General features: G+C 45.0%; 1 protein-coding gene across 6 annotated transcripts in view; it reads right to left on the reverse strand.

Annotated features, from left to right (window-relative positions):
* Positions 1-26,950, reverse strand: part of LOC147031115 (nectin-3-like) — a 141,731-nt gene that overhangs the window by 31,857 nt on the left and 82,924 nt on the right. For all 6 annotated transcript variants that reach the window (XM_085875852.1, XM_085875849.1, XM_085875850.1 and 3 more), the window contains exons 5-6: positions 17,032-17,149; positions 1,457-1,608 (exon numbers count right to left, since the gene is read on the reverse strand). In XM_085875852.1, the coding sequence (XP_085731978.1) occupies positions 1,457-1,608; positions 17,032-17,149 (270 nt within the window). The remainder of the gene's footprint in view (positions 1-1,456; positions 1,609-17,031; positions 17,150-26,950) is intronic.

Consider the following 26,950-nt stretch of genomic DNA (forward strand, 5'->3'; position numbering starts at 1 on the left):
TTCACATGAGTCACAGGGGAGTCATAAAGAATGGCAGAAGTACAACAATGAATGAAAACACATCAAGGAAAATGACACTTTGAGAGAACGAGGGAAGATCTACCCCAGGACATGACCATGAAAGGGACGGTGGTGGTGTTAGATCATCACATGGACGCAAGTTCACATGAACACTGGTCCTGGACAGCGTAGTTTCTGCCTTAACGGCTTCATCAGGTCGATAAAATGGCACCCACAAACCTCATTAAGGCATCGAAGGATACCAAAAGTCATGGGACAGCCCTCTCTAGTTGTGATAATTGTCTCCACTTTCATGCGATTCTGAGGTGCAAATCACACCTTGGAGACCGGATATGGACCGGACCGGCTTGAGAGTCCTGCGAGGAACACCGAGCAGATCAGTGGAATTTATGTCGTTATCGTAGTCGTCGCAGCAGCAGTGGATCACAACTGAATGCCATGGTGACTAGCGGAACCACCAGGTCACCATCCGTTTACGAGCTGCTCATAACAAGTTGCGCCAAATTGGTTGTCGGTGACCGGGAACTGTTCGTGGAAACGGAAAAGGTCATGATGGAAGTAATGTGTGCGGAGTGGAGAGCAACAAAGAAAGAAGGAAAGGGGAGGGGGGGGAATGAAAGAGGGGGCAGTGATGATCTTACACCATATGGCAGGCAAAGCCCATTGAGGCAGAGACCCCCTGAGATTGGTGAGTTTGTGAAGCTTCATTCCAGTTGTTCACAATGGAGTCCCACTCAGGACGGATGATGGACATGCCTAACCAAGGACGATGGTACAAAAGTCTCCACTAACTCCTCGAGTTTAAACTCCATTTGCGCTCGTTGCACCGTTATTCTTGTGTTGGACCAAGTGTTCCCTCTCGGGTGGACTGGACCTGCTCTCGAGTAGTTCCATGTCGGCACTTATTGGATGAGGGGCCATTGATGTATTACATACGCGGTCACGATGGGATCATGTCCCCCTACCCCCTCCGACGTGCTCCGTTCATGCCCATTCCTTCCTCTCTCATTCCAGTTTCCTCAAAACCTCCTCTCCTCCCACACTCCATTATACACAGCCACTCGTCCTTTCCTTCTTGAAGTCTACCATTTGGATTTTCGAGCACGGGATATGATCCGATCCATCAGAAGTTTCCGCCTAATGGACTCGGACATTGTCCCCAAAAGAACATTCATTCTGTTTGAAGGACCTCCTGAAATAACAGACTATTCTGATGTTGTTTGTCCGTTGACTCAAACTAGTCCTGTAGATAGACACAAGTGCAGGACCAGCCACCTGAACAGAGAACGAAGCAAAAAGTAGACAAAGACACCGGTTCAGAAAGGCTGGTTCGAAAGACATGTACAGAACAGTATTTCGTTTTGTAAACGGAGATGCAAGCTCGTGGCAGACGTGGAGGAGATACACCCTCATCGTTACCTGTCCGACATTATACCTGAAATGACGACTGTGACCTCTTTGCGCGCGTGCCCAAGGCCGTTGTTGGCTGTGCACACGTACGTGCCCGCATGATCCAGTGACAATGGTATGTCCAGCTGCAGCTGCTGTTCCACCAGGGTATGGCCTTCTGGGAGGGAGCCGTTTATTCTGTGTGCATGGAAAACAATAACTCATGTTAAGCCATCGTTCCATCACGTTTTACAGCTTTGTTTTCATGTCGAGAGTTTTTAATAACGTGCAGGTCCATTGGGAGGATTTTAGACTTTCATCTTTGAATGTCCCACAAACAAAAGGACACAAAGCCTGCACATCACAAACTTCCTGTTTTCAGCTCATTTTTCGGACCATCAAAACATGCTTCAAAAAAAATTGATTTCAATGCAACCGATAATAGATTTCCAACCATTGTTACGAGACAAGCAAACGCAAGCACTTTATCAGTCTCAAACATACACACATACGCGTAGGTGCAGGCACGCGCGCGCACGCACGCACCCACACCTACCTTTTTCATTCATTGCAATTGCAACCACAAATTGTGGAAGGAGGTCCTTGTGGCAAAAGTCCACCAGCTGGTCGGTCATTCAGTCCGGATTCGGGTCCATCCATCGCTCTGTCCAGGTCCATCCTTCCTTCGGTCCGGGTATGGGTTTGAGGCTTCATCGGTCGGTTTGGGTCAGGGTCCAAGGTCACGACAGTCGGTCCGAGTCTGGGTCAGGTCTGAAGCCCGATTTGTCAGTCAGGGTCCGAGGCCCAGTTGATCGGTCCGAGTCTTGAGTCAGGGTCCGAGGCCCAGTTTGTCGATCAGGGTCCAGATCCAAGGCCAGATCAGTCTGTCTGGGTCTGGGTCGTGGTCCGAGCCCAAGTCCTGGTAAGTCGGTCCAGGTCATGGTCCATCCATTGTTTGAAAGTATGGACCATTCGAAGGCCAGATCCATCCATTGTTTGTTCCGGGTCTGGGTTCAGGTCCGTCTGCCCATCCGTTGTTTGTTTAGGTTTTGTGTTTGAGTCCGTCCATCCATCTCTGTTCTCGGTCTGTCCTTCCATCCATCTGTTGTTCAGTCCCTCATTTTGTCTGGGTCCGTCCATCATTTGGTCCAAGTCTGGGTGTGTGTGAGGTTCAATTGGTCAGTCCGGGTCTGAGGACAGGTCAGTCTGGGTACAAGGTCAGGTTGGTCCAGATCTGAGGTCAGCTTGGACCAAGGCCAGATCCGTTGGTCTGGGTCAGGGACTAGATTGTTTGGTCCGGGTCTGGTCAGTCTGTCTGGGTGCATGTTCAAAGGCTGAGTCTGTCCGTCCGTCCATCGTTTGGCCAGTGTCCATCTGTTCGTTCGTCCATCCATCCATCCATCCTTTGTTCTGGGTCTGGGTCCATCCTTCGTTTGTTCCATGTCCATGCGTTCATCACTTGCTTGTTCCAGCTCCTGGTCTGTCCGTCATTTGTTTGTTTGTTTCGGGTCCATGGCCCTCTGTCATTTGTTTTTTCCGGAGCCATCCGCCATTTGTTCTGGGTCTCGGTCCAAGCATCCATCCGTCCATCCGTTGTTTGTTCCTGAACCATTTGCGGGTATGGGGCTGAGGCCTGATCAGTCTGTCCGGGTACAGGTCCAAGTCCTCATCTGTCTGTCCGTCCTTCCGGATGTGCGAGTCTGTCTTTCCTTCCTTCAACTCTCCTTAGTGTGAGAGTGCGTCCATGTCCTCATCTGTCTGTCCATCCTTCCGGATGTGCGAGTCTGTCTTTCCTTCCTTCAACTCTCCTTAGTGTGAGAGTGCGTCCATTTGTCCATTCGGCATGCGAGTTCGTCCGTCCTTCTGGGCGTGCATGTCTGTCCATTTGGTCGGTTCCTCTCCAATCACACACATATACAGTATATATATATATATATATATATATATATATATATATATATATATATATATATATATATATATATATATATATATATATATGTATATGTATATATATATATATATATATATATATGTATATACATATATATATATACATATATATATATATATATGTATATACATATATATATATATATGTATATACATATATATATATACATATATATATATATATATGTATATACATATATATATATATATGTATATATATATATATATATATATATATATATATATATATGTATATACATATATATATATATATATGTATATACATATATATGTATATACATATATATATATATATATATATATATATGTATATACATATATATGTATATATATATATGTATATACATATATATATGTATATATATATATATATATATATATATATATATGTATATACATATAAATGTATATATATATATATATATGTATATACATATAAATGTATATATATATATATATATATATATATATATATATATATATATATATGTATAAACATATAAATGTATATATATATATATATATATATATATATATATATATATATATATATGTATAAACATATAAATGTATATATATATATATATATATGTATATACATATAAATGTATATATATATATATATATATATATATATATATATATATATATATATATATATATATATATATATATAAACTGAAACGCAAAAGAAACTTACCACTTGTTTGAAATGTAATAAAATGGTAACAGTTCAAAATAAAACAAACCAACAAATGCTAATTGAAACATTGGCATTTTATTGATGACATGTCAAGTTTTTGACCAAGATACACCATCTCATAAGTTTGTTCTACAGTACAGAACAGCACAGGGTGCAATGTCAGTCACCTTTCAATAGCGTGTGTGGCCACCATTGTTTTGGATACAGGCAGTGCATCGTCGGCGCATACAGCCTACCAGTCTTTGGATGGATTGCTGCTGGATTCTGTCCCACTCAGTCCTCAATGTCTGAAGCCATCTGAATTAGGACCATCTGCCTGTCCTGCCTTGCAGTGGTAACTCTTGGCCTCCCTGACTGAGGTCTGTCATCTGCAGAGTTGTGGAGGGTGTCTCTGTCCACCAGGGCCGATATCGTCTGGTGTGAACAGCCAAGGCGACGTGCCACCTCACGGTAGCTCAATCCGCCTTGCAGTATGCCCAAGGCACACTGCAGTTGATCCCTTGACAATCGTGGCATGTTGATTGAAATGCCCATTTTGCACTGGGCTTTTTAAAGCCAATATCAAGACATCACGTGCAGCACATTAAAATCATTCCGTACCCCTTGGCTAATCATGAGAGTCAAAACGGCTGTTCAACAGCTGTGCTATGAAGTGACCATTGAAGGTTCAAGTGACCATCCGTGACCGTTTTTTCTGACAGTGAGGACACTATTGCCCACAAATAAGTTCACACATTTACTACACGCAGTGTTATTGTTGATATTTTAAGGTTTAAAAGGTGGTAAGTTTCTTTTGCGTTTCAGTATATATATTGTTACGGCTGTGGAAATTCGCATTACACCATAAAGGGTCCTCAGGTGAGATATATCGGTAAGTTCATGTGTAGTTAGCCCAAACCCGTTGTTTAGAGGGAATATATGTGATCCATTCGGGCTGCGGTTCTTCAGTTAGTCGTTTTCTTTTGCTGTCGTTAATTTGTTGCAAGAACAACAACGAACATCGCCACAACCAACATCTCAACGATCACGCCATTCACTACACGATGCCAACAATCACGCCATTTACACCACGACGCCACCTTCCACAACTACGCTACCACATCTTCGCCACTCGCCATTCAACGAGCACCGTGCGGTCACGATCTCCGCATGACGGATGAAAGGAGCGGAGTGGTAGCAGCAACCCGGATGCGAAAGGGGCATCTCCCGCCCAAAACTTCTGCTTGAATCTCTCCCGCTGGATTTTCCCTTCTGCTTTTCCCGCGCTTTGGCATGGGGGAGGTGCGATTTGAGCCAGAGGTCAAAGGTGAAAAAAGGTGGGGGCCTGATTTTGGGGGAATAATTCCTTAGCCCCGAGCCAAAACTGACTTTCCTCGTCCCCCGCACGGCGCGGGGAGGGGGGAACGAGAGGGCACGCCCCTTTTTGGGAAGCTTCCAGAAGGGGGGTGGAGCCAAGAACAGGGCAGGGCGCGGGGCGGAGCAAAGGGCGGAGCCCGACCCTACAAAAGGCGAGGGGTGGAGAGTCCTTGCTCTTGGTTGGTTCGGTCGGTTGTCGAGGGATGGAGAGTCCTGGCTCTTGGTTCGTTCGGTCGATTGTCAAGAGTTGTGGGCGTGAAGGTCGACGAGAACGCCGTTCCCTTGTCCCTGTTCCCTTGTCCCTAAAGGGGAATTGTGGAGAGTTGTGGTGATTGTTCCTGGTTGGAGGTTCTGTTCGTTCGTCCCCGTCGGGCGGACGACACGAGCAGGTGCGAGGCACGAGCCCAGTGGACCACGCCGGAGGTACTCGGAGTTACGGTCACCAAGGGTTGGACGCGCTAAGGGAAGTCGCGACTTCCTTTTCTTTTGGGGATTTGTGTAAATGTCTGTGGGTGGCGCCAGTCTTGAAGGGTAGAACTGTTATAAGTGTTGCCGTATAAATCATATTCGGTTGCAGATCTGCTTGCTTTTATTGTGTTTTCTCGCTTGACTGTAATATACGTGCCTTCCGTGCTTCCGTAATAAATGTGCTGGTCCAATTGTTCCCCGTTTCGCTGCGTCCTTTCCTTTGTTTGAATCTCCATCTTGCATCACGTAAGGGATTAATAGTGGGTTTAAAACACCTGGTAACTAATCTGAACCATCAAGGTCGACGATAACTCCGCTCGGTTATCCCTGTAGTACGGAATGAGCCGCTTAAGCGGTTCGTGTCCGGAGCCGACCTGTGGCGTGGTACAACTCCTCGGTACGCTATCCGCGCGGGTACTGAGGTAAATCGACCATTTGGCGATCGGACCCTATTTCGCGCAGGTAGATTGCGGACTGAGTTGTGGTGAGGTTAAACCCCCACCCATGACTGGCTCCTGGCGGTAGTTCCCGGAGGGTCACGACTAAATTGTCCGTTCCGGTGGGTGACGCGGTCGCCATTCGAGTCAAGCGGCCGATCGCACGCCGGACGGGCCAGAATTAGCAACATTAGCGTCAGGCCGTGGGATACGAACTCATCCCCCCTCCTCGCAACAGTGGTGTCAGCGAGCGGGAAACAAACTCTCCCGTCTCCAAGCTAAATTCACGGGAATCGGTTCAGGGGTGAGTGGAGCGACCCCCGATTCCCTCCAAATTACGAGCGAGCTAAATTAATCGCGTAAGTGAAATAAGATGGCGTTTCAAGGCGAGCGGGAGCCGGGGGTATTAGATATGTGTTTGAATGTAGAATCCATGGCCCGGGATGATTCTTTTTATAAACTCGCCGCTGATGTTCATCCATGGGGGAGCTCACCCTCTTTTTCTGAGCACGAACTTTGCCGGCAAACGGAGTCGCAAGATGGCGGCGCGGCCGCACTTCAGCGCGGCACGAGGCGTGAGCGGGCGGCTATTTTGAGCGCAACGAATGGCACGACACGAGGCGAGCGCTCCCAACAACCGTTTCAAACCACGTGGGCATGGCAGGTGAGGCAGGCGGACATTGGCGTGCTTCGGAAACAATTGGAGGAAGAATGGGAAAAAATGTTAGAAGAGCAAAAACGGAAACACAATTTAGAAGTAGAGCAACTAAAGAAAGAGGTAAGATGAGGCAATCAGGACAAAGAAAGCCTGGAAAGAACAATAGAAAGAAATAAGAGATGGCAGGGAAAACTAGAAGAGAAGGTAGAAAGAGAACAGAAATATCAGGAACAACAAAGGGAAAAAGCAAAGTTGGAGTATGCGGAGATGAGAAAGAAAAGGGATGAGATGTGCAAGGAAAGGGATGAACAGAGAGAGAGGAAAAATGGAAAAAAATTGATGAGATACTGGAGCACAAAGCCAAAGAGAGGGAATTACGAGATGAGCTGAGGACGTTGGAAGAGGAAAGAACGGAAACAGAGAATGAAACGTTAAGGAAGCACACTGAGCAGATTGAACAATTAGAAGCCAAAGCAAAGTCGGAGTGTGCGGAGATGAGAAAGGAATTGGAAAAGAAAGCTTCTGAGTTACAGAAACACCAAAACAAAGAGAGAGAATTACAAAACGAGTTGAGGATGGTGAGAGAAGAAAGAACGATGGCAGAGAATGAAACGTTAAGGAACCACACTGTACAGATCGAACAGCTGGAAGCGAAGGCCAGATTAAAGAATGAGATGCAAGAAAGAGTAATGATGGAAGAACGAATGAGATAGAAGAAGGAAATCGGCCAATAGAAGGAAACCACGAGATTGCAGAATGAGGAACAAGAAAGACAGTGGAATAGAAAATACAAAGAACAAGGAATGAGACAGGAGAAAAAATCAGTCAGTTGAAAGAAATGAAGAGATTGCAGAATGAGATGCAAGAAAGAGTAATGAAGGAAGAACGAATGAAGTAGGAAGGAGAAATCAGGAGATTGAAGGACACAACGAGATTGGAGAGGGAAGAACGAGAGGAACAATGAGATAGAAAACAAAAGGAACATGAAGCCGTGGTTGACCAGTTGGAAGAAAAGGCAAGGCTGGAGTGCGAGGAGATAGACAAAGAACAGCGAATGAAACACAAAAGAGAAATTAACCAAATGAAGAAAACCACGAAACTGGAGAAGGAAGGACAGGAGAGGAAACAAGGAAGAGTGGTGAGAGAACAGCGAATGAAACACAGGAAGGAAATGAGCCAATTGAAAGAAACGATGAGATTGGAAAATGAAGAGCAGGAGAAACTGTGGGGTAGAAAACAAGAACAATGTGAGTTTGAAATTGAACAACTAAAATGGAGAGCAAAATTTGAGTCCACGGAGATCGAAAAGCTCCGGAGGGAGAGCGAACAGCTAATGGGGCTCAGAGAGGAAGAACGACTCAGATGGGAAGGAAAAAGGAGCCAGAAAGAAACATAAAAAATAGAGAAGAGACTGCACGATAAGGACGGGGTAGGGGACGAGCACACACACATTGAGGTAGTGGAGGACCATGAGGGGGAGCTGGCGGACTGTTTAGGGACATGGTGCGAGCAGCTGGATAGCTTCCTTCGGGAACGGAGAGAGACGCTATTCTCCCTTGAAGCGAGTCACGACCAGGTGGGTTCGGTCGTGTCGAGCGAGTTTGAGGGAACGAGTGCTGTGGACAGGTGCACGTGCAGCTTGGGGGGTATAGAGGGCGCGGGAACCCTTGTGGGGACACGAATCCCCAGTGTGGTTGTGCAGGTGTGTGTGTTTGCGAGTGTGCCGAAGTGCGTGCCACCCAGCACGCCGTGTGCGGATGAGGCACCGTGTGTGGAAGGAGCCACGTGTGCAAGTGGAAGGCCGTGTGTGAGTGGAACCACGTGTACAACGGAAATGGCATGCGTGAGTGAACGGCCGAGTGCAAGGGAGACCGTGTGTGTGAGAGAGCGGTATGTAAGGGAGATGACGGTGGGCATGAGTGAACATGCAGCCGTGTCTCCCGGCATGAATGTAATGGCGCGGTGTGTGAGTGTCATGACACGCAGGCGTGCGTGGATCGAATGGAGACGACGACGGCGACAGAGGGACAAAGGCCGAGTAGCAGCCGTAGCTGTTTTGGGGACCGTGCCGGGTTTACATGGCGGCGAGCGCGAGGTTCGTGCCGTGCAGCGCACGAGGCCACCGCGTCCGCGGCTGCAGGAGTGAAACCCGGTCTGGAGACGCCAGCGGTGGATGTTGCCGATCCCGCGGACGGACAAAGGTTAGGCAGGATTACGGATTTGGACCGGACGGGTTCTCCACGCGGGCGGGTGTGTGAAGCCCTATGTGACCTGTGCAGTGTGTTCTGTTCACAGAGCGCACAACACAGGTCACGGACGGGCAGAGCACATGTGTTTGTGTGGGGAACCCCTCGAAACGTGAGGCTTGTTTTTTTTTAATGCGCAGAGTGGCGTCATGGCTGCGTGTTGGGTTGGAATCTGGCAGGAGGGTGAATCCCTGCCAGATGGTGCCGTCCAAGAGGGACGAGGGACGCGAACAGCTGCCATGACGTCACGTAAAAGAGCGCAGGTTGCGAGTTGTTGCGCTGGTGCGACGCGAGGAAAAAAAAAGTTAAGCAAAGCAGGCCTCGCTTTCGGGTGAACAGGATTCCCGGGCAAGAGGTGGAAGACCCCCTGGCCTGGGCACAGGATAACACTAGTTAGGGGAAAGGGTTAGTGTTAGTTAGACCGGCTTCATGGGGCAGGGGTAAGTCCTCACGGAGCCTGTGGAATGGATTAGGTAGAGGGATTCAATTCAGATTTATGATGGGAAATAATATTTGGAGACGGTGACGACTGTGAGTGTGTAGAGGGGACATAGTTCAGCTACGTAGTGTTAAATGGAACGTGCTGTAGTTTAAGGGATGACGTGGGAGCACGAGGTAGTAAGGGGAAGTAGTGAGAAGGATGGCAGAGTTCAGCGATGTGCGAGTTGAGAATTGATGGATTGAAACATGTTGAGTGAGTGAGGCCAGCGAGCCTGTGTGAATGGAGTGAATGGGGAATGCATGGTGCAATGAGTGATTGGGGGGAGAAGTGATTCCCACCCAAGGGCCCCGGGGTCAGAGTAAAGCGAGTTAGAGGGTTCGTTAAATTGACAAAATGGAGGTCGTTTTGCTGTTGGTGGGAGAGTCGGCTCGATACCCACTTGGAGGGGTGCAGGAGCACTGTTGACGGACTGGGAGCGTGGCTACGAACAGTGAGTATCGCTGACTGGGTACCCCGGGCACCGGGTTAGTCGGCCGTGGTAGGCCAAGGGCCCATGGGGGGCCGGGATAGTATAGTGGGCACGGGTGCGCCCACATGATGCGGGGGCCCGGGGCGCCATTAGCCGCGTGGGCAGTGCATTGGGCACGGGCACCCAGGGAAGGGGCCCGGGGCGCCAGCCTGCCATGTGAGCGTTTCAGGGGAGTCGCCAGGGAGGGCACTCCCCAGTGTTTAGGGAGCTGGTAGGCTCGGAGGCAGTGTAGTGCCCGGGGGTGCCATAGCTGGAGAATCGGCAGGGGTAGTTGCTGCCAAGCGAGCCACGCGTCCCAGCCGTGAAACCGTGTGAGGGCACAGGAGGAAAATTGGGGGGCAAGGCCCAAAATTTGAGAGGACACCAACACAGGCGACGGGAATCCTGGTTGTTAGAACCAATAGTTTAGGCGAGAGGCGCTTATTGAAAGCCCCGGGGTAGTTTAAAAGTTAAATGGTAAGGGTAGATTAGGAAGTGTACCCCTCCGCACCATCCATCCCTTCGCTCTCGTTGTGGGCCGCTGGATCCACTTTGGGTAAAGATTGCTGAACTCCGAGGAGGCCATCCTGAGGCTCGAGTTAGGCCTCAACGCAGGACGCTAGCCCCCCCTCATTCCCTTCCGGGAAGGGAACGTAGGGGTTGGGAGTAGGCTAGGAGACGATAGGTTAGCCGAACAATGACGATAAAGGGGGTTAGGGGACGAATTATAGTGGGGAGGTAGAAAGAGCAAAAAAATAAAAATAACAAAAAAATAAGTTGGGGCGAAATTGGGTTTTACAAATTAAGGGAGTGGGTATGGACGGAGACAGGCAAATGCGATAGGTGGGAGGGAAACAGGGAGGTGGGTCCGAGCCCGCCTTCTGTGTGGCCATCACCACCGCACTCCCTCCACCGACCTGCACTGCACAGCGAGAGGCCGGCCAACTTCGTCTGCTGGCTGTTGTTTTGCTGCGAGGCCTGTACCGGCCGGATCGTCAGCAGCTGTGTTGCTTCAAGGCCTGTGCCGGTCGGATCGTCCGCCACTGTGTTCGCCTGCGGCAGCCTGGTTCTGCGGGCTGTGTGTGCCTGCCACCTTTGCCATGCCATGCCTACTGCCCTCATCAGTTTGCCCCCCGGTTCTGTTTTGATTTGCATTCCCCCCCCCCTTGTTCATTACCATGTGCGCCGGGATCGTCGTGCAGTTTGCAAGGACTGTCCTGTTGGCAGCTACAACATGGGCCTGCAGTGGAAGCCCGTGCGCCGGTTGACTTTTACCTTTTTCCTGCAGAGTTCATTGATCCTGGGCCATGGTTTAGTGTAAAATTTATAAGGTTAAGATGTATTGTATATGAGTGCGCCCCCGGCATGTGTGTCTTAGCGCCGGCATTTTATTTACGTCGTCCGGATGAGTGTGTTTGTTAGTTAGTTACTCAGCCCTCAGGTTATTTATTTTGGGGAAACAAATACACTGAATGTCGCACTCAGGGATCCGAAGGTAAAACATATTAGGGGAGAACTACATATGATGGTACACGAGAATTTGACGACTCGGGACGAGTCTGTAAAAAGGGGAGGGGGTAGTGTTACGGCTGTGGAAATTCGCATTACACCATAAAGGGTCCTCAGGAGAGATATATCGGTAAGTTCATGTGTAGTTAGCCCAAACCCGTTGTTTAGAGGGAATATATGTGACCCATTCGGGCTGCGATTCGTCAGTTAGTCGTTTTTCTTTTGCTGTCGTTAATTTGGTGCAATAACAACAACGAACATCACCACAACCAACATCTCAACGATCACGCCATTCACTACACGACGCCAACAATCACGCCATTCACACCACGATGCCACCTTCCACAACTACGCTACCACATCTTCGCCACTCGCCATTCAACGAGCACCGTGCGGTCACGATCTCCGCGGGACAGATGAAAGGAGCGGAGTGGCAGCAGCAACCAGGGTGCGAAGGGGCATCTCCTGCCCAAAACTCCGCTTGAATCTCTCCCGCCGGATTTTCCCTCTGCTTTTCCCGTGCTTTGGCATGGGGGAGGTGCGATTTGAGCCAGAGGTCAAAGGTGAAAAACGGTGGGGGCCTGATTTTGAGGGAATAATTCCCTGGCCCCGAGCCGAAACTGACTTTCCTCTTCCCCCGCACGGCACGGGGAGGGGGGAACGAGAGGGCACACCCCTTTTTGGGAAGCTTCCAGAAGGGAGGTGGAGCCAAGAAAGGGGCGAGGCGCAGGGCGGGGCGAAGGGCGGAGCCCGACCCTATAAAAGGTGAGGGGTGGAGAGTCCTTGCTCTTGGTTAGTTCGGTCAGTTGTCGAGGGGTGGAGAGTCCTTGCTCTTGGTTCGTTCGGTCGATTGTAGAGAGTTGTGGGCGTGAAGGTCGACGAGAACGCCGTTCCCTTGTCCCTGTTCCCTTGTCCCTAAAGGGGAATTGTGGAGAGTTGTGGTGATGATTGTTCCTGGTCGGAGGTTCTGTTCGTTCGTCCCCGTCGGGCGGACGACGCGTGCAGGCGCGAGGGACAAGCCCAGTGGACCACGCCGGAGGGACTTGGAGTTACGGTCGCCAAGGACTCGATGCGCTAAGGGAAGTCGCGACTTCCTTTTCTTTTGGGGTTTTGTGTAAATGTCTGTGGGTGGCGCCAGTCTTGAAAGGTAGAACTGTTATAAGTGTTGCCGTATAAATCATATTCTGTTGTAGATCTGCTTGCATTTTATTGTGTTTTCTCGCTTGACTGTAATATACGTGCCTTCCGTGCTTCCGTAATAAATGTGCTGGTCCAATTGTTCCCTGTTTCGCTGCGTCCTTTCCTTTGTTTGAATCTCCATCTTGCATCACGTAAGGGATTAATAGTGGGTTTAAAACACCCGGTAACTAATCTTAACCGTCAAGGTCGACGATAAATCTGCTCGGTTATCCCTGTAGTACGGAACGAGCCGCTTAAGCGGTTCGTGTCCGGAGTCGACCTGTGGCGTGGTACAACTCCTCGGTACGCTATCCGCGTGGGTACTTAGGTAAATCGACCATTCGGCGATTGGACCCTATATCGCGCGGGTAGAATGCGGACTGAGTTGTGGTGAGGTTAAACCCCCACCCATGACTGGCTCCTGGCGGAAGTTCCCGGAGGGTCACGACTGAATTGCACGTCGTTGGGCGAAGCGGCCGCTATTGGTTACACGCAGTCGTTCGCACGCCGGCGGGGTGCGAATTCGCAATAATATGTATATATATATATATATATATATATATATATATATATATATATATATATATATATATATATATATATATATATTGTTACGGCTGTGGAAATTCACAGAACACCTGAGATATAGGTCCTGAGATCATTTATGTCGATAAGTCTGTGTTCAGATAGATTTCCCCACCGATGTTTAGCGGATTTTATTCGTGTGATCAGGGCTGTGAATCTTTAGTTAACCGTTTGTCTTTAGCTATCGTTATTTTGGACCAACCGCCATTACTACCACCACAAAGCACCACCAACCACAACCACGATCACCACAACCACCTTCTCGTCAACTGCCAACATCCCCACAAACAACGAACAGCCACCTTCACAATAACCCCCTTAAACACCACCGCCCAACCACACCACCCTCACGACCACCACAAATGCCAGCCACACCACCCTCAAGACCACCACAAAACGCCAGCCACGCCATCATAACGCCAACCACACCACCACCGCATTTCCACCTCGGCACACGGTTGCGGGAAGCCTAGCATTCGTCGGGGGAGAACGGACGATGGCCTCACCCTCCCCCCAAGGACAAACACATGCGGAAAAAATTAAAGCTATGGAAGACACAAAAGAAAGGCCCCGATTTGGCGAGGAAAACGCCCTTCTTCTGGAAGTTTCCCGTGCGTGCTGGAAGAGGGGGGGCGGAAGGGAGGGGCGAGGTGCCGTGAAGATAAAAAGGCGCGCTGAACGCAAGGTTGTGCTCGGCTGGAGGTTGTGAGGTGTGTGGAGGAGAGGAGAGAGTGTCGTGTCGGAGTTGTGGGCAGTTGTGTGGAGCCGCGCTGTGAGCTGAATCAGCCTGGAGTCTGGGGTCTCTGCAGTCGGCGAGGAGCTGGAGAGAGAGGAGCACAGCGGAGCCAAGGCGCTTGGCCTGCCGGACCGTGACTAACCGTGGGTTGCGGGAGAGGGGACATCGAGGGTCGCCCTAGCGAGTCACCACGAGGGACAAGGTAGCCAGCCCGGTCTTTCGGAGCCTTTGCGGTCTACACGGCTCCGTGTTTATAAAGACCCCAAGAGGTCCAGTCTGTCCTGGGGTTTTTCCTTATTTCTTTTGAATGAACGTTGTGGCGCCATGTCCGTAAGTAGAACTGTTAAGTGTGTACATAATAGATAGACGGTAGTAGCTCTTTTGCATTGCTTTTGTTGGTTGTATGCTTGCGTGCGTGTTCGGCCTTGCATAATTGCATACCTGCATGAATGCATCACTGTTTACATGTGCTTATTCAATAAATGTGCTTGTTTAAACGTTAACCCGTTCGTTGCGTCCTTTTCCCTAATTGAACTGCCGTTCTGCGTTCGGAATATAGTTGGTTTTTAAATAGCCGATAATAGAATCGGGTCCAACGGGGCCTCGCGATAGCACCCCGCTCGGTTATCCCAAAGCGAAGCGAGCTGCTTAAGCGGCTCGTTTCAAGCGGACCCCGTTGAGGTACAGTCTCTCAGTAGTCTGCCCGCGCGATAACTTAGATATATCGACAATTCGGCGATTGACCCTGTAGCGCGGGTAGAGTGTTGACTAGGCTGTGGTGTGCTCAAAACACACCCGTAGCGGGATTCTGGCGTTTGATCCGGAAGGCTGCGACTGGATGGTCCGTTTGGTGGGCGAGGCGGCTGCCATTGCTTAGACGCGGTCGTTCGCACGCCGGCGGGAATCCACAACAAAATATACAGTATATATATATATATATATATATATATATATATATATATATATATATATATATATATATATATATATATACACACACACACAAATACACATCAGTGCAAGTCTGTCCATCAACGCGATTTTGTCCGTCAGTGCGGGCGTGCGACGCTGTCCATCCAGGTCTGAGAGTGCGTTCCTCTGTCCGGGCGTGCGAGTCTCTGTCCATCCAGGTGTGGCTGTACATCATCTGGGTGAAGGAGTGCGTCCATCCGTCCGGGCATACGAGTTTCTGTCCATCCAGGTGTGGCAGTACACCCATCTCGGTGTGGGAGTGTGTCCATAAGTCTCGGTGTGCAAGTCCATCTGTGTCAGTTTGTCGGTCTGAGTCCCTCAGTCCATCTGTTAGTCCAATTCCGTCTGGTGAAGAGCGTCAAATTTGGTTCACCCATTGGTGTGCAGCTGATTCCACCTACTTGTCAGAGTCTGATTTCTTCCCTCTGTCATACAGTGTCCGAGTCAGTCTCTGGGTCAGGGTCCAAGTTCATCTCTGGGGTCCTGGTCCGAATTGGTCTCAGGTTTCTAGGATAAAGTCTGACCGTCTCTGGTGTCTGGGTGTGGACGAAGTCTGACTCCATCAATGGGTCCGGGTCTGTCAGTCTTTGTGTCCATTCATTGCCTTTCTCTTGTTTACTTCAGCGTTTATGATTGGACCATTGATCGTCAGTAGACTTCCAATGTCACGTTTTGTCATCACCTAACTCCATGATATTTTCAACAGGTCCAACCACAGAACACATGTGAATGGCACCCCAACACAGTGAAAAACACACACACACACACACACACACACACACACACACACACACACACACACACACACACACACACACACACACACACACACACACAGACACACACACACACACACACAGACAGACACACACACACACACACACACACACGAAAAAGCCATTAAGGATACTTCGTGTTTGTGCAGCATCTCCACCTCAGCACTCCAAGCAACACACCAAAACAAACCCAGCTCAAACCAACCACCCACAACCGAATTTTCACACCACAAGACCACTTTTCCGAGACATCTCGCTCGAGTCACTGCACAGGGACGTCCCTGGACGGAACGCGTTTCCCTCTGGGCGGGTAAATCTGATACCATGTTCATTCATACATAAGCAATTGTTTCACAAGATTACATATAAAACATTCTCATATCTTTTTACATTTGGATTTGTTACCATAGGTTACCGTTCGTGACTCTGGCAATAACACCTCTCACCGTGCATCTCAGTACTGTATGTCCCTTTTCTTCATTTATCATAAATCACAATAAATGCCATTCAAACACCCCCCCCCCAAAAAAAAAGTGTTTATGGGAGCGATATGAGGGGGAGGCCACGTCAATGGCAGCTTTCCACGCAGATTCGAAAGCATTCCTTTCCAAGAGATAACATATCACTTAAATGCAAGTTTACCAACACCTGAAACCGCCAATCAAACTGTTACAGCATAAATCATAGTAATTAAGGGGGATTCTGTGATCATTAAGCCATGTCCCAAACCTTTTGAGTATGGAAACGTGTGTAGCATTAGTGCTATCATTTTATCAGAATCCCTCAGCATACTTTTCAATTTTTCATCCTCCTTTGTTCTTTGTGTCTCCACGAGGGTGACAATCTCCAGTGGTGGAGTAATCAGCAGCCTTTGAATGGTGTAATTTGTTGCAAGTGCTGTTTGCCAAGCAAATGTCATATTTCATGATACCATGGAGAGTTGTATTTACAATCCGTACGTTTACCTGCCCTTTGAATTTGTCACACTGTCAAACTGATAATCCGGTACTGCAATTATCAAAATTGAGGGTACCTGAACTGTGTGATCGAATGTGCTGGAATAATGACTTACCTAATCCAGCGGATGGTTGACGGAGGGTTTGAGTCCACATTGCACTTCAGGGAAACGTGTGATCGACCCAGGAACCAGTCGTGGTCATAACCAGTAATAGCAGTAATTACTGGAGGAACTGAGAGGAATATAAAGAAGGGAATTGAAGTTTGTCGATACATCACACACACACACACACACACACTAGCGGAGCTAGCCGCACCTTGTGCAGGCAATATGATGCGGTCACTACCTGTGAGGCCAATTCAGTGCATCATCTAGGCTACATGGGTCATGAATCATGTCACTGCAGTAGTCTATTGTGTAGCGTGGCACATGTACGACACTTTGGGCGGCCAGACTTTTTCATCACAATGACTTGCAACCCAAAGTGGACAGAGATAGTTGACAATTTGCTTCCAACACAAGAGCCACAAGACTGACCAGACCCAATTGCCCGCGTCTTTCGTCAGAAGCACATAAAGGAAGGTGCCTTTGGTGTGGTGAGGGCCTGGCTGGACTCCATTGAGTATCAGAAGAGAGGCCTTCCACCTGCCCACATCCTCACTCCAAACAACAACATCAGGCTGGAGGAGATTGACCTGGTCATCTCTGCAGAGATCCCCAACAAGAAGGTAGACTTTGAGTTGCACAGCATTGTCCTGGCCCAGATGACCCATAGCCATGTGGCCCAGATGATCCATACAATGGGCCCCACCGATAGTAACCCCATCATATTGCCCGCACAAGGTGCGGGTACCTCTGCTAATATGTTAATGAAAGGTCAACGACATAATGTTATGTCTAATTAAAAAAAATTGAAATAATTCACGATTTTTTTGATCATGAAGTTTTTCAAATTAAAATTAAATTAATTTAAAATAAAGAAAATATATTTATCTTCGATTATTTATTAAAAAATAGGCCTGGTGTTGGCTTAACGGGATGAGTTGTGTTATTATCCTTATTCAAATGTGTAATTCAAAATAACTATCCAAAATACCTCTTGCTGCATAATTCAAAGCACCTCACTGCACTGGAAAACGTGGACAAAGCAATTATGTAAAGTGTATTGTAAAGGTTGGGGACTTGTAATACCCTCTCTCACATGGAGGCAGCGTGACACGGTACACATTCACACAGAGAATTGGGGTCTTCGCCCCACCCTCAACTCCCTACTACCCTGAAGGTTTGAAAATGTTCTTGCATCTCCATTTGCCAAGAGGATTCCGACAATATGCAGTAGGATGAGATTACTACCCGTGGGGCCAATTCTATCAATGAACGGACAGATTACAACATATATATATATATATATATATATATATATATATATATATATATATATATATATATATATATATATATATATATATATATATGTACATGCCTTAAAAAAAAAATTATCAGTGATAACGGTCATATGTATTTATTAATGTAAATTAACAGCCTTTATAAATGTATGTTAAACAAACTGCTTCAGTAAATAACAGGACCAGCCTCATTTTATAGTATCAGTCAATTATTTGTGTGTCCACCTTTTGCCTTTCTTGAGTGCCATCCTTCTTGTACCCATGCCTTCTGCATACGATTGAAGCACTTACAGGAATATTGTGCCAAATGTCCTGCAGTACATTCTACAGTTCTGTACGGTTAGTTGGGTTCCTCTTGTTCTTCTCTATTTCCCGGTAATCTCATATGGCCTTGATGGGACTCGTATCCGGATGCGGGAGTGGCCATTCTAACACTTGGAGCACACCGGCTGCAACCTTGCTCCCCAGAATTCTGGTTCACGATATTGGAAGTGTGGTTTGGATCATTATCTTGTTGGAAAATTAATCCTTTTGCAATGAAATGATTCCCACTGGGGACTGTGTGGTGCTGCAGTTTCTGCTTGTACAGGCAGTCCCCGGTTTATGAACACGTGTTCTTGAAAATGTCTGTATGCTGGCTGTTTGTCAACCGAAACAATAAATTCCCTTTTGAGGGACTAATTGGTTCCCAAACACAAATTAAACCCAATTTTAAAAAAAATTAAAAAAACGTTATTCAATAAAAATAAAATAAAATAAAATTAATTAAAAAAATTATAATAAAAATTTTAAAACAAAAAAGAATGAATAAATTAGAGTAAATTGAACACGTGTAATGTAAGGGATGATGAGCTCGCGGGGATTAAGGTGAAGCAGGGCGAGCACCGCTGACATCTTTGTGGCCGGTAAGGAACCCACGGAGAGAACGGCGTGTGAAATAGCGGAAGAGTGTTGGAGTGAAGCCCATGTGAATGAGGTGTGAATTCTGGTGTGAATGGGTAACTGACTGGAGGTTCTATTTTCTCTGTTTAGTGCTCAGCATAGTATGTTCAAAAACGCCTTGCTCATGTGAATGGATTGAACGTTCGAAAGATTGAGACATGGGTTATATAGTATCATGTTCATACGAACGGATGTTTGGAAGCTGGGTGTTCATAAACCAGGGACTGCCTGCGCTTCCCTTTTGTTAGCTGTTAGGGTTAGGTAACCCTCACCCTAACATCCCATTAATTTTTACAAGTTTTCCCATACCAAAAGCTGAAAGACAACCCCAGACAGTCACAGAGCCTCTCCCGTCTTTAACAGTAGGCTGCAAACATTGCATGTCATAACTATTTCCAGGTCTTTGATGTACGAACTGGCCTCTCTTAGATCCAAAAAGTTCAAACTTCGATTCATCAGATCAGAGTACCTGATTCCATTGTTCAGTCACCCAATGTCAGTGTCCCTTTCAAGTTTCAGTCCTTTCACCTCAATCTGTATCAGCAGTGGTTTCTTTGCTGCAACTCTGCCATGCTGACTTGATTTTCTTGTAGTGCATAAGCTGAGCAACATCAATTGTTTGTCTTGCCTTGAAGAGGTTCTTTTGGGTCTTCCTGGCCATTTCTTGTCTTGCACTGAGCTAGTTTATTTCAGGCACTGCAAAGTGTAATTCTCACCATTGTTGGAAATCTTCAGCTTTTGTGCTATTTTATTCAGTGTGCCCTTCTTCTCGCCGAGTTTATATCTTCACACACTGTTCTGTTGAAAGTTGCTTCCTTGGTGCCATTCTGAACTCTCACATAGACTTTCAAGCAATCAATCAAGCTGATAAAAAATAATTTCACATATTTACGAATTTATAATTTGTATTGTGGTCTCTTGTAAATCACATGAATGTACTGCTGTTGAATACTTCGATGATTTATGATTATTTAATGTACAAAAATCCACAAACTGTTTCCTGCATATTTTCTTTGTGATATGTGCATATAACTCACAAATGTTTAAGAGGGACAAGAACCAAAAAAGTAAAATTACCCAAAATTTACATCATACAACATATACATATGTGTATATATATATATATATATATATATATATATATATATATATATATATATATATATACATATACATATACATACATATAATATGTATATATAGATGTATACATATACATATATTGTCGGACCCCACTTTTTGCGGATTCGTGATGAGTGGACCCCGTGTATTGACAGGTTATAACGTGTGACCTGATTCGATGTTCACGCTTTGCGCATTCACTTTTTTTGGTTTTAACACTTCAGGAGTGGTCGCCTATATCCAACTGGGAAATTGGAAGTCGGTCTGCACATGTATGTCGAGCTTTCGATACAGTCTGGCAAACTGCCTTGCTCTCCGAACTATCGGCTTATGGAATCCAAGGCCAACTCCACTCTTGGATTACTGACTACCTCCACTCTCGTAGCAGGCAGTGTTCTTGGCCTCATATGATTCCAAATCTTCATCAATGATCCCACCGACTCTCTGGAAAATCCTCTTTCACTCTTTGTTGATGACTCCACTCTCCGCCGTGATATCTCTCATCCTTCCTCTGGGCAGACAGACAGCAGCGTCTTCCCTCTCACAAACTGATCAAACACAATTTTGCTTCTGTATCCATGTTTGTCCACCCTTTACGTTCTCCCTTACCCCTAATTGTTACCTGCATCCCTTATTTGTCTGCCTCCGTCTACTTACTCTCTCCACCCTGTTATTATTGTTGTTTCCACTTTCTCGTGCTGTTCCTTCGTTATGTTGTGTCCCGATTTCTTCAGTTTAACCGCTCTTCCATGCATAATATTTTTTAAAAGGGTTTTAAACCATGCCCAGACATTTGCAGATTCGACATTCGCTGCATTTTTCATGAACATTTTCCCAACAACATATATATATATATATATATATATATATATATATATATATATATATATATATATATAATATATATTATATATATACATATATATATATAATATATTATATATATATATATATATATATATATATATATATATAATATATTATATATATATACATATATATATATATATATATATAATATATTATATATTTACATATATATAATATATTATATATACATATATATATATATACATATATATATATATATATATATATATATAGATAGATATATATAATCTTTGTGATATGTGCATATAACTCACAAATGTTTAAGAGGGACAAGAACCAAAAAGTAAAATTACCCAAAATTTACATGACACAACATATATATATATATATATATATATATATATATATATATATATATATATATATACATATATATATATATATATACATATATATATATACACATATATATATATATATATATATATATATATATATATATATATATACATATATATATATATATATATATATATATATATATATATATATATATATATATATATATATATATATATATATATATATATATATATATATATATATATATATATATATATATATATATATACATATATATATATATATACACATATATATATATATACACATATATATAAATATATATATATATATATATATATATATATATATATATATACATATATACATACATATACACATATATATATATATATATATATATATATATATATATATATATATATATATATATATATATATGATATATACAGGGTGTCCCAAAAAAATGTACTCACATTTTGGCTCCTCATAACTCATTGAGTTTTTCATTTATTTTCAGATAAAATTGACCCTAATAATGGCAGAAGTACGACGAGGTTTTGAAGAAAGAAAATTTATCATAAAGTGCTACTGGAAGCACGAAAACATCATGGAAGTGCAAAGACAATTTAGAAGAGATTTTCACAAAGATTCACCAACGTGACGCACCATTGCTCGCATCCGAGATAAGTTTGAAACAGATGGAACTGTGCATGACGTCCATAAGGAGCGTTCAGGAAGACCACGGTCATCAACTACCCCCGCAAAAGAAAATCTGTACGACAAATGGCTCGTGAGACAGGAATCCCAAAATCAAGCGCCCATCACATTTTGAAGCGAATTAATTGGAAAAGTTACATTCCAAAATTAATCCACACTCTAAATGAAGACGATCCTGACCGGAGAGCTGAATTTTGTGAGTGGTTCCTGGGTAAATGAGAAGAAGATGCAGCATTTCCATCCAAAATTGTTTGGAGTGATGAGGCCAGCTTCAAGTTAAATGGCTCAATTAACCGACACAATTGCACCTACTGGGCTCCTGAAAATCCGCATGTTACAATGGAACACCATTTAAACTTACCAGGGGTTATACTGTGTGGTGTGGGATATCAGCATTGGGCATCCGAGGGCCATTCTTTTTTGACCAAACTGTCACTGGGGATGTTTACTTAAACTTGCTGCAGGAATTCGTCGGTCCACGTGTCGAAGAGATATTTGGTGACGAAGAGATTTACTTTCAGCAAGATGGAGCACCTCCCCACTACCACCGTGATGTAAGGGCCTATCTCGAAGCAACTTTTCCGAACAGATGGATTGGTCGAAGAGGTAGTGTTGAATTCCTTGCGCGTTCCCCAGACCTCACTCCAATCGACTTCTTTTTATGGGGATATCTCAAAGACAAGGTTTACGGCTCAAAACCAGCAACAGTCGATGAGCTGAAAGAGAAAATTGAAAGACAATGTCTCGCAGTTCCAAATGAAATGATTCGTAACGCTGTTGAATCCATTGGTCCACGTTATCAGCTGTGTTTGGAACGTGATGGTCGTCAGTTTGAACATTTGTAAACATGCATTTATACATTTAACCATTAATCTTGTTTCTAAGTCAATTAACAATGCATTTATTATCATTTAAAAAGAGTACATTTTTTGGGACACCCTGTATATATATATATATATATATATATATATATATATATATATATATATATATATATATATATATATATATATATATATATATATATACACACACTAGTGCATGCCCGTACGTGTGTGGCCGTACGTGCACGCAAAAATAAATAAATAAATAAAACGTTCAAACCGCATGCGAGAAACAACAACCACACAGGCCGTTCCTTCGCTCTCGCGTGCCCGTACGTGTGTGGCCGTACATGCGTGGCTGTACGTGCAAAAAAAAACAACTTTCAAACAACCACACAGGCCGTTCCTTCGCTCTCGTAAACGGCGACTGGATTGGGGCATTGTGTTTATCTATAAATGCGCATAAGACATCGAGAAATTAATAGAATACAGTAAGGCCTTAGTCACATTTGCTCTATGGCTACGATACGGCGGCCGTACCCCCCCCCCGAATTTACAGAAACGTGCGGCGGCCAGAGTTTCTGAGGTGGCCTCACGGTGGCCCTACGCCGTATGGCTATCTTTAACAGGCCGTAGGGGTCGTCGTGGAATTATAGCGCGGAGTTATAACTTTTTTCATTTCTACGTTGGCCGTAGCAATTCGACAAGCCAAGTTGTGACGTAGATGTGTTCCACGTTGACTGTACGTAGGGCGTACGGTGGGCTTGCGTTATTCGTGCATTTTCCGTAGGCTCTTATCAATGAAAAATGAATTTTGCCAACCCCCAAAAAATTACGGCAGCTGCACTATTTCCACGGTCGCCGTAGGGTAGTCCTAAGGCGTCCCTGTGTTCAACGTGCGGTGGCCTTGCGGTCTGCGTGACTAACTGCGGGCAATGCAGGATCGACGCACGGTTCCCCTACGCCCGCCGTGCACCTACGTAGGCCTCCGTGGCAGTCTACGTCGACCGTGCGTCCACCGTGCACTACCGCTAGAGATCGGAGTATAGGTGTTTGCCGAAACAGTGGTGCTCCCAGAATCCCAATTTAATTCGTTCCAGGAGGCTGTTCGGATTGCAAAAAGTTCGGATTCCAAAAATATTTTCCCAATAAGAAATAATGGAAAGTGAATTAATCCGTTCCTGGACCCCAAGAAAACCCACTTTCAACTGAAATTACCCATGTTTAAGGGAAAAATAAGATGAGTAAATGACCTTTACTGGTGGTGTATTGTGTGTAAACTGGTACAATCACCGCATCCAAAGGTCCACACAGGCTCGTGCTCTGGCCTGCGTTGTGATCGCTCGCGCACTCTGCGAGAGCGCTGCCCCCAGGGCAGCTCATCAAGCATGATGCCCCCAGAACCACAATCACTTTCATCAAACGCATCAGGCTGAGGTAATCATGGATATTACAAATTACAACCGGTTTTTCTGTGAAATTAAATCCTTGCCCAACAGTCCGTCACACCACGTGATCAGATTGCTTTTGTGTTATTAATTAAAACACAAGATGAGTAAAAAAAAAAACAGCACAAATCAAGGTGAAAACACGAGGTAAAGTAGCGGTCGACACACGAGAGATGCTTTCACGAGTACTTCCACTGACGAACTGAATGAACAAAGCGCGAAGATACGGGTCGAACAGGCGGGGGAGACGCACGTGAACAAACATGAACGCCACGTTGTGTTCGGTTTTTGAAAATGTGTTCGGTTTTTCGGGCAAAATTTTCTCGAAAAAATTGTTCGGATTCCAATTTGTTCAAACAATGGGGCGTTCGGATTCTGGGGGCACCACGGTACTCCGAACTGGTATATTCAGTTATATATATATATATATATATATATATATATATATATATATATATATATATATATATATATATATATATATATATATAGTTATCGTACATGCAGTTATATATACTGGTATATTCCGAGCTGTTATATTTTTATTTCAGTAAAAAAAGAACTGGTATATATACCCACTCGTTACCGTCCGTCTGGCCGCACGTTCGCCTTAGGGCCCCCCCCTGTGGTCGCCTTGCGGGCACCTTGAGGAAACCTTGCGTCTGCCTTGAAAATTCTATGGCCGCCGCAGGGACGCCTTAAGGTCACCGTGCGACATCAAATCAAAGACCGTACGGCACCCCCACGTTTTCGGTCTCCACAATTTCTAAATACGCCGTGCGGCTACCCGAAAAATAAAAACATTTGTGACCGCTACATTGTGTGACCGTGGAAATACTGTGGCCGCCCTATAATTGGTAGTGGCCATAGATTTTGTAGAGCCTACGGCCGCCGTGCCAAACGTGACTTAGGCCAAAGTCATCACTATCCGGAAGTCCGTACGTTGTAACCCGTAATGGGGAACGCGGCTGAGGATCTCTTCCCCAACGGCCACGCCTACGCAGCAACATGTCCTGTCATTGGTAACTAAATGGCGCCCTTTCCCCATCAGCCATGCCTACACAGCAACGTGTCCTGTCATTGGTTTGGTAAATAAATGGCCATAACTTGGGAACCACTTGTTCGATTAATATCAAACATTGAAAAGGAACATACTCAGGTCCCCAGCAATATACCTGGCAAGTTTTAATTCGATCGGACCAGTGGTTGTCGAGAAACAGCGGTTACAGACACACACACAGACACAAAGAGATTGCTGGAATTATAGAGACGAGTACGTGCCCGTAAAAAAAGAAAAACAAATAAATAAATAAATATTCAAACCACGACCAACAAACAACAACTACACAGGCCGTTTCTTCGCTCGCGCGTGCCCGCACGTGCGTGGCCTGGAAGTTGGCATATTATTTGCAGTTACGATTATTCGTAATTTAGTTTTAATACCCAATTATTCAATTAGCGCCAACGTATTTTACCTTTTCGCAATGTCATCGCAAGGAAAAACAAAAAGAGAAGAGAAGAGAGAAAAAAAATTACCTCCTGGTTCGGAGCATACCAGCACTCTGATGTTACCGAAATTTATGCACCGTCTCATATGAAAATGATCATAACTTGCCGCATTGTGTTTGTCTCTAAATGCGCATAAGAAATCGAGAAATTATTACAATACATGAAGTCATCACTCTCCGGAAGCCCTACGTTGTAACCCATAATGGGGAACGTGGCTGAGCTTCCCTTCCCCATCGGTCACGCCCACGCAACAACGTGTCTTGTCATTGGTTTGGTAAATAAATGGCCATAACTTGGGAAGCACTTGTCCGATTAATATCAAACCTTGAAAAGGCACATCCACAGGGCCACAGCAATATACCTGGCAAGTTTCAATTAGATCGGACCAGCGTTTGTTGAGAAATGGCGGCCACACACACACACACACACACACACACACACACACACACACACACACACACACACACACACACACACACACACACACACACACACACACACACACACACACACACACACACACACACACACACACACACACTGCTGGAATTATATATATATATATATATATATATATATATATATATATATATATATATATATATATATACATATACAAATATATTTTCATATACAAATATATATATATATATATATATATATATATATATATATATATATATATATATATATATATATATATATATATATAGTTGCGGTTCCAGTAACCGCATGGCTCAAAGGGAATGGCATCCATCATACAGTGATTTCGTTAATATTCGAACAGTTAGACCTTCCCCTCATGTCTAATGGGTCAACGGGACGAAGTGCGTTGTGTGGGTCTCATAGCTCGGTCTAATTATAAATC

The sequence above is a fragment of the Eptatretus burgeri genome, chromosome 3 (assembly GCF_056783735.1).
Source record: "Eptatretus burgeri isolate ZD-2024b chromosome 3, Ebu_testis_v1, whole genome shotgun sequence".
NCBI classification, from domain to species: domain Eukaryota; kingdom Metazoa; phylum Chordata; class Myxini; order Myxiniformes; family Myxinidae; genus Eptatretus; species Eptatretus burgeri.